At 46.6% G+C, this 9228-nt stretch overlaps 1 protein-coding gene across 1 annotated transcript; it reads right to left on the bottom strand.

Annotated features, from left to right (window-relative positions):
- Window positions 1–5174: 5174 nt before the first annotated feature.
- On the bottom strand, window positions 5175–7291 carry LOC148758569 (granzyme H-like). The gene is made up of 3 exons (XM_088796390.1): window positions 7135–7291; window positions 6040–6187; window positions 5175–5402 (listed from the first exon to the last, which is right to left on the bottom strand). Exons 1-3 carry the CDS (start codon window positions 7193–7195, stop codon window positions 5213–5215), a joined length of 399 nt encoding a protein of 132 aa, XP_088652516.1. The 5' UTR covers window positions 7196–7291; the 3' UTR covers window positions 5175–5212.
- Window positions 7292–9228: the final 1937 nt, after the last annotated feature.

Below are 9228 nucleotides of genomic sequence, written 5' to 3'. Positions count from 1 at the left end.
CTCATGTTAAGAGAAATGGAAATAAATATGGAGAAATGGAAATGAAACTTCAACTGAGACACTTTAGCTCTTTTCACAGGTGGCCAAAAATTCCAATGTTAAATAGCACACTTCACGGGCAATGTTGTTTTCTTTGGATTGGTTGCAGAGTATCTCTTGTGTATTTCTATAGTTTTACTTTCATTCTACCCATGTCTTTATATGTAGGATGTGTGTCTTGTAAACAGTGCAAAATCAGGTCTTGCGTTGTGTCAGCCAGACTGGCAACCTCTGCCTTTTAATTGGAGTATTTAACCTGTTTACATTTAATGCGATTACCGAGAGGGTTGGGTTGAAGAATATCATATTGCCCTTTGATTTCTCTCAGCATCATTTCTTCTTTCCTTTGTCCTTTCCCTCTTTTCTTTGGAGGTATCTCATTGTGTTTTGTTTTTTGTCCTGTAATTATGTTCTTGTACGTGGTCTGACAATTAACTTCGAGAACTTATTTCTAAGTATTTTTGATATCAGAGGGATCATTCATTATGAATTTGTACGAACTGGACAAACAGTTAACGAAGTTTACTAGTTGGAAATGCTGCAAAGGCTGTGTGAAAAAGTTAGACGACCTGAACTTTTCACCAGCAATTCATGGCTCTTGCATCATGACAATATACAAGCTTACAGGCACTGTCTGTGAGGGAGTTTTTAGCCAGTAAACAAATAACTGTATTAGAACACCCTCCCTGCCCACCTGATCTGGCCCCTGATAACTTCTTTCTTTACCCAAAGATAATGGAACGATTGAAAGGAAGACATTTAGATGAAGTTGTAGTGATATTCAGCAATGAGGTGTGTAGCACTCTTTCTCAGAGGAGTTCGCAAACTTAATTGTCGGGCCTAGTATATTACTTCAGTGGTTACTCTAGGGTACAATATGCCTTTTTCACACATCACAGTCTACTTGGAATTAATGTTATAGCACTTCCTATGAGAACCTTGTAATGCTATGTTTCTGTTTATGCTCCCTCCCACCTTTTGTACTTCGTCTCATTTTAAACTTTAATTTCTCTTTTCCCTTCTGCTTACAATGGAGATCGTTTCCCTTCATCCTGAACATCTTTTAGTAATTCTTTCAGTGCACGTGTGATGACAACAAATTCTCTTACCTGTGCTCTTTTGAACACATTCTTATTTTCATCTTCATTTTTAAGCAATATTTTCAGTGGATATAGAATTCCAGAACTGGATTGCTTATTTCTTTTTTTCTGTCAGCTATTTCAAAATATCACTTTACTGTCTTCTGACTTCCATTATTTCTGATGAGAAGCTCATTGTAAATCTTCTTGTTGCTTCCCCTGAAGTAAGGTAACTTATATTTTCCCTCTGTCTAATTTCAACTTTTTCTCTTTTTCTTTGATTGTCACCATTTTGACTATTACGGTATGTATGTAGATGTGACTGTCTTTGTCCTATCGGACGTTAACTGATCATCCTGAATCTGTGGATTAGAAATGGAGTCTAGCAAGAGGCCTAGACAAAAAGGAACCCATTGCTGTACTCCTTTGATGCTAAAATATGTTTATTGTTCAAACTCAGTGTTGTGTAGGATACCAAGCCAGGAAACAAACCCTGTAGGACCTAAGTCCACATAGAGTGGAAGTAAGGCAGAAGTATGGTGCTGGGCAGGGAAGGCAGAGCCATCCCAATACATGTTACTGAGACATGTTAGCAAGCTCTTGCCTTCCTTTTGGCCTATTCCCCCTGCTCAAGGAGCTGGCTTTGCAGTTCTCTCTGAAGCCGTGCTGAGCCCTCACTCTTCTTGTGGGTCTGGAGGGAAATAGGGGTGGTGGAAATGGGTCTTGGTGAGCAGAGGCGTTACAGAGGTATCTTATTCTGTTTCATTTTTGAATGTTCATGACAAAGATTTTTAAGCAAGTGAAGGAATGCTTTCCCCATGTTGGGGTGGCAGGGGTGGGAGGGGTGCTTCCACAGGCAAAGGAGATTTGAAGGAATCAACATTTTAAGGTGCTTACCAGCCTCCATCCCATTGTGTCCATGGGCAAACTTCACCTCACAAAGGAAAGTGTTTTGAATACTTGTCACAGAATGGCTGCCATAGGAGCCTAGAGGCTTTCTCTCCAGGGAGGTGTCTGCGCAGACCCTTATCTTTTGTTCAGGGAGCCAGGAATTTGTTGCAGGGCAGGTGTTAGAAAACATATAAGACATGTTGCTGGGCTGGCTGCAAGGGGGCCTGGACTCAGTCCAGGCTCTGTCCTAACTCTGTAGTACCTTCAGTTGCTTGCCACTGCATCCTGGGACTTTGGGTTTCTCTCTCTCTCTCTCTCTCTCTCTCTCTCTCTCTCTCTCTCTCATTTCTCAAAAGAGGATGTCGTACAACACGGTCCTCAAGGTTGTGTTAAACCACAGAAACATTTCCTCAAAGTAAATGTTGTATCTAAACCAGTAAAAGTTTAGGCAACTTTTAAAAATACTAGTTTTGCTTTGCATTCTACGTTTTCCTTTGTCTTTTTCAGTCAAGATGCCAGGTCCTTAGCAAGTCTTAGATGTAGCGATTTCTTTCAGCTACAAATTGGTAGCTGTGTGACAATACTGTTCTTTCCTTGTATAAGTGCCCAAGGTCATTTAGTGATGTGCTGCTGCGTGCTTTGTGGGCAACAAGATGTGAGAAGCCATATGGGCCTTTGAGGGTTAGGCCATCTCACAGTATTTACCCCATGCCAGAAGAGAGTGTAGTGTTTTGTGTATTTGGGGCAGGAGGGAATTAGCTCAGAGCTGGCACTTATGCCTACCCTAGGGGTGGGTGGCCTCTGTTAGGGGCTGCGTGGGGATCCGGGCCAGGGCAGGCCTCCTCACCTCCTTGTCAGAGGGCTCCAGCCTGGCTGTGACTGTTCTTTCCAGCTTGGCCCACGCCAAGCTTTTCTCTGCAATCCTCAGGGAAACTCTGGTGATGACACTGCTGTGGGATGACTGATCCTTCTTCCCCTCAAACCACAGATCAACTCAGGGCAAAACAATAAAGACTATATTTGTGGACTGGGCTGTTCAAACTCTCAGGCTGACGCATGAAGATATGGCCGTTCCCATACCCCAGAGCTCCCAAGTTCCTCTCCCCACGACCTGTCTAGGTAAACGCTAGAAATCTGACCTTGGAAACCGTCATCCTCTTCTTTGGGTCCCTTACACAAATCTGGGTGTCCCTACAGTAGTAGCTGGGGAAGCGGGATCTGCACTCTAGATCCTTCCGAATGGTCAGCTCCACTTCCTGTAGAGTGTTTGCTAAAGTGCCCATCACGCCTTGTCCCCAGCCGGCCACACTGCACTTCTGTCCTGGCCTCACCGAGTCCTTACCCCTGTGCAGGCGGATGGGCTTCACAGCTTTAGTCAGCTGATGTTTCTCTCCAGCTGATGGGGAAGAGGCAAGACAGCCCAGGTCAGCCAGCGACCCCAGGGCCTGGATATGTGATGGGGCTGCACTGTCTTCCTTCCCCTCTGAGGCACTGGGACTAGTCAGGTGGCCAGGATGGGCAAGAAGGAATGAAGAGGTCACAGTGAGAGGAGAAACAATCTGGACCCAGGAGAGCGATCACAGGAGGAGGTTTCCTTACCTGTAGTAACATGATGTCATTGGAGAAGTTCTTGGGATCATAGTCTGGGTGGGGGATGGCTTTTGTCACCTGGAAGACCTGCTGGGTCTTCTCCTGTTTCTTGATGTTGTGGGCCCCCAGGGTGACAATGATTGAGCTGCACAGATAGCAGAGTGGGAGTGTGGGGGGCGCGGGGTCTCAGGACATCCACCATGAGCTGTGAAAGGTAGGTGATAGCTGAGGTGGGACAGGGCTGCAGTTAGGGGAAATTGAGGCAACTGGAGGGCCAGGAGCTGAGTGTCCTCTCTGCTTCTCAAGGACACCGAGGGTAGGGCTTCTGGGTGCTGTCTCTTGCCCTCAGGCAGTATCATGAGGACATTGCCTGAGTTTGCATGTTTACCCTAATGCTCACTTTCATTCTCCACCATTGCTGGATTTGGCCCGTGTGGTCCCTCTCTTCTCAGCTTGCTACTTGTCTCACCTCTGACCCTCTGAGCCCAGCTTACCTGTTTCTCTAGGTAACTAATAAAGGTTTCGGTGAATAACGAAGGAATCAATGATTTTCAGTCTTGAGATGGAAGTTTATTAAATTTCTGACAGAGTCCCCTCCACCTACTGCAGTATTGGTCTGTGCCACAGAGAAGATGGATGGATCAGTTCCGGGGTGCCTCAGTCTGTTCTCCGCAGTTTGTAGCGTTTCATTGTTCTTTTTATCCAGGGCAAAAAGTATTTGATCCTGGTGTAGACTTGTGGAGGTTTGCCAGTTGGTTTTCCAATGGAGACAATGCCCTGGGCCTTCTGTCCACATATGAGGGGGCCCCCGGAGTCCCCCTGTGGGCAGAGGAATGAAAGACTTAGTTGGACTTTCTGCTGGTCTGACCTTCCTTGTTGTATCAAGGATGGGTGGTCTCTGTTAGGGACTGTGTGGCAGTTCAGTGCCAGGACAGGCCTTGTTCCCTGCCTAGGTCCCAGGGCCAGGGTTCCAGACTGACACTGATTGGTCCCCGACACCTTTCTCCATAAAGCCTGTCCATAAGTGGCTGTGGGACAGTCTCTCATTCTCCCCCACCTCCCGCCCCCAGGGAGCCAGCACCAGAATATCTGAGGACATAGCTGTATGCCTACTCCAGGAATTGCCACTGACCCCGAGCTGCCAAGAAGCACAGGCCACACTGCCCTGGGTCTCCTCAAAGCTCGCATGTGCCCAGGGCTGAGCAAGGACAATGATGGGGTCTTACCTTAAAAGAAGACTGAATCTTTGTCGGGTCCCCCACACATATCTGGAATTCCTTGTTGAAATGTTTGAAGCCAGGAAGACATTCTTTGTCTCTCTGGATTTCAAGTTCTACCTCGTGCAGTTTCCCAGGGCTTGGGGTGTTCACACCCAGGCGCCCCCAGCCGGCCACACTGCACACCATCCCTGGCTTCACCTTATCTCTTCTCCTGGGCAGACCGATGGTTCTCACGGTGTCATTCAGTTTGGCTTTGTCCTCCAGCTGAAGGCAGAGGACAGGAATTCTTACATACCCGTGGTCCACAGACTGCAGGGACAGTCATATGGTTGTCATCTTCATGGCCATGGGACAAGTAAAGGGGCCACACTGGGAAGAAGGACAGGACAGAGGTCATGTGGACACAAAACCCTGGGGCAATATGTGCAAGATGAAGTGGAGCCCTACCTGCAGTAACATGATGTCATTCTCAGCCGTGGTACTGTCAAATTTTGGGTGGGGTATGGGTGTTTTCACCGGGATGACCTGCTGGGTACTCTCGTTCACCATGATGTTGTGGGCTCCCAGGACGACAGTATATGAGCTGCAGAGACCAGAGAGGGTGGTTAAGTCACAGGAGATATAGCCTAGAAGATGTGAAGGAAAGAGGCCAGCTGGGGACAGGGCAGGACTGGAGTCGAGGGGAGTGACAGGGTCCCTGGGGCTGAGCGTGTTTGTGCCTCTGCTTCTTGGCAGCTCGTGCTCAGTGGCAGTTCCTGGAGCAGATTTCATTGTGCTGAGCTTGCCTATCGCTAAGCCAAACTGTGAAGGTCTCACATGTGCACGCCTGGCTCCAGGGCACAACCTCCACCTCCTTCCCCTGCCACCATTGATCGTCCCTGTCTCTTCAACAGGCCACTTGCATTGACCTGTCCCTCCCTCCCAAAACTTATCTGTCTTCAGAAGAGCTGTTCTGTGTTACTAGGTGGCTCAAGTCTGTAGCCCCTGAGATGAGGGTTCCTTTCCAGGTTTCCACAGAAGGGTGGGGGCCCAGGCGCAACTCCTCACCTTCCCAGGCAGTGAGCTGCTGTGAGCACAAAGATCTCACACAAAAGGAAACCCCCACAGCATTTATTCTTTGAAGATGTGATCTTAAGTTATGCCATGTAGGGATGAGAATGTGGCAGGACTCCCTTTAGGGGTGTGGGGGCGGGGGGAGTAGGCTGGCTGCTGCCCCTTACCTTCCACTGCAGTGAGCAGCCGTCAGAACAAAGTTCTCTCGCACAAGGACACCTCCGCACCTATTCTTCTTCCCCTTGTCCACAAACTGAATGTAGGCCATGTAGGGGCGGGAGTGGGGCTTGGCCTCATGTCCCCCGATGATCTCCTCTGAAGGAAATGTTTGTCGTGCTACTGTGCACTCACTGAGTCCACCAGGAAGACATTGACTTAACTCTAAACTTCTGGGGACTTGGGAGCCTCGGCTGGCCTCGAGCTGGGAGGGTCTCACGTTTCTCCTCTGAAAAGGGAAGAGCAGTGGGCTTTGTCTATGACTGTTTCTCCACATTTAGTTGGAGGTGAGCATAACTATCTTTGGGACAGCAAAGTCCTATAGGCTCCTGAAAATTCGTCTCTGGACATTGCTTGGTTTCAAGTGAGTTTCTGAGGTTTTGTGGTCCCGTGAATTCCAGAACAATACTGCTATCTAGTGGCCAGGACTTAAGTTCAGGGATCTGGGTTTATGCCCAATAAGTGTTAATTGGCTGCATGAAGCCAACAATGGACCTCTTGAGGAGGTTTGGTATGGGCAGTGCTGTGGGATTCAGGAACGCAGAGAAGTTGGTGCCAAACTCAGTGGCCCATCCTTGAAGAGGGGAGCTGCTAAAGGCCTGGGAAGAAAAGCAGAATTGGAGAAAGGGAATGAGGGGCCTTGGGACTGAGCTAAGGGGGACAGGGACCCAAGTAACTCTGGGATGTGCTGAGCTCTGGGCTTCCTTCCTAAGCAGACACTGAGGAGAGCACCTGTCTCATCCCAGACATGGAAGCCGGGACTGCTGTCCAGTTTTACACCCTCAGCCAGGCACTTCTAGGAAAGTTCCCCTTTCCAGATGGCAAACGTAGGGCCTGGGGAGGAAATAGAACCCGCTGGATTTTCTTGAGAACAGCCTTCTCCCCTGCCTTTATGCTGGTAGCTTATCCAGCATCATGTTTGGGGGTCTGAGATGGGACAGGAGCGGGGGTTCAGAACATTCCTGGTGGGTAGATTGATCAGGGATGTGCAGAAGGGGAAGAGGTCTGCGCCCTCTGTGGGAATGAGAGTGGGGAATGTCACGCACCTGCCTCTGCCCTGGGGGGCAGTAGAAAGGCCAGCAGTAACAGGAGCAGGAATGGCCACATCTTCCCAGGAAAGCTACCCAGTTTGGATCGCTGTTGTTCTTTCGTGCGCTCTTTTAGCCCCTGGGAGAAGAAGGAGGTGCAGGTGGTCTCAGGGACCTTGAGGTCCCCTCTGGTTTTGTAGTGCTTCATTCTAGAAGCTTTCTATGAAAGGTTCCCCGCGCTCACACCTCCTGCCTGATGACGTTCTCTGGGTGTTTGTGTGAGAATTAGGCATTGACCACATCAATAGCCACAGCTGATGACTCAGACCAGACATCTTGTTCCAGCCCAGAGCAGGAACCCAAGGGTCTGAGGTCGGGACTGTAGGATGTGGTATTGACCAGTATAGGTGCTAGAGCCCAGAAACCTGAGCTCCCAGTGATAGAACCACCAATGCCTTATTTCCATGCTACCAAGTCCATCAAGAGAATTTCTTTTACAGATGTGTGTTTAGGCCCTTCTCTGTGCTATGATGAAATGTGTTGGAGCTGTGTCTCCTTCACTTACAGAGCTGGCCATCTGGTGGAGGAGACAGAAACATCAGTGACCAGAGTACTGTATGGGAAGGGCCATGGTGGAGGGATGCACAAGACAGTGAGAGAGCATGGACCTCATCTACTAAACTGATACAGCAGCTCATTCATCACCACAGCTTCCTTCCTAGGGACTGTTCTCTTGTTAATGTCCTGTTAATCTCAGGTTTTCTCCTGTTAATTTAGGAATTAATCTGCTGTTAATTTGCAAAACCTCAGAGCGATAGAGTCCATGTCTCCTGTCAATATTTTTAACAAAAGTCCTGCACTTGATGTGTATTGGCCTAAAGTAATGAATCACTGTGACCCCACAAGTTGAATCCACTGATTGACTTAAGCCTAGGTCATTCTTAGTTTGGGTAGGCTGGGGTTGGTCTCACTCAAGCCACTCGAACTAGAACTAAGACTGGGAAAGGGCTGGTTTCCCAAAGGAAGTCCAGATTGCTAAACTGCCAATACCACGTGAAGTGGGAAAGCATGCTGGGCAACCAAAGGCCAGTAGTTGTCCTGTTAGTGTTCGCTGTCCTCTGTCCAGAGAGCCACACTTCTGAAATAGCAGGCTTGGCACATAATAGGTTCACACTTGATAAACAAATTATGCTGATGACCTCACTATACTGTAATGGACCTTTGTTTCTGAACAGCCCAAGCCCAATTCTGTTCAAAGAACAACTAAGTATCTCTAAGTGGTTAGATTCTGGTAATTTAAATTTCCATCTTTCATTTTCTGTGCTTTACAATTTTTCTATGATGAATATTATGTATTAAAATGCATAATTTCAGTGTAAATGTCCTTATCATACTCTACCTTTTTGAATTTAGCTTGCCTAGTAGTAGACATTTTAAAGATAAAAATACTTCTGTGATTATGGTGGTAATATATGTTCATTAAGAAAATTTGGAGGAGTAGACAGGAAAAATATCAGTCATTTGCCTATCTCCCACACATAGACTGTTACCATAAGAAGTGCATTTTAAATACATGGGATCATATTATATATACAATGCAATATTCTTTTATCCTCAGTTAACCCTACAATGTAAGCATTTCCCCCATATCTTAAAAATCTATTATTCAATAATACTATAGTCTCTCTTTACTAGTTATTAAAAAATGAGCCTGGAATTAATTTCTGGAATTATTGGAAAATTAAACAAATAATTCTATGAAGAGAAACAATGAAAATGATCTGGTTTCTGATTATTCATTGACAATCATCTTTAATATCTTGATCTAATATATTTTACCCTCATTTATATCTTCATTTTTAAAATTTAAAGGGGATTATGCTAAACGGAAGACTATGTTATGACCTTTATTAAAAATTGAGGTGAAATTCACGTAACATAAAATTAACTATTTGAAAGTGTACAATTAAGTGGCATTTAGTGCATGCAACTACCACCTCTCTTTAGTTTTAAAGATTTTCCATGACTCCATGAAAACATTTTGTCCATACCCATTGAGCTGTGGACCCATTAAGTTGTGGGTTAACTTGGGCACTGAATCACTTCCCATTC

The sequence above is a fragment of the Rhinolophus sinicus genome, chromosome 3 (genome assembly GCF_057876585.1).
Source record: "Rhinolophus sinicus isolate RSI-liver-muscle chromosome 3, RSI-T2T, whole genome shotgun sequence".
Lineage (NCBI taxonomy): Eukaryota > Metazoa > Chordata > Mammalia > Chiroptera > Rhinolophidae > Rhinolophus > Rhinolophus sinicus.
Note: the sequence above shows the minus strand (reverse complement) of the source record. Positions and strands in the feature narration are given on the sequence as shown.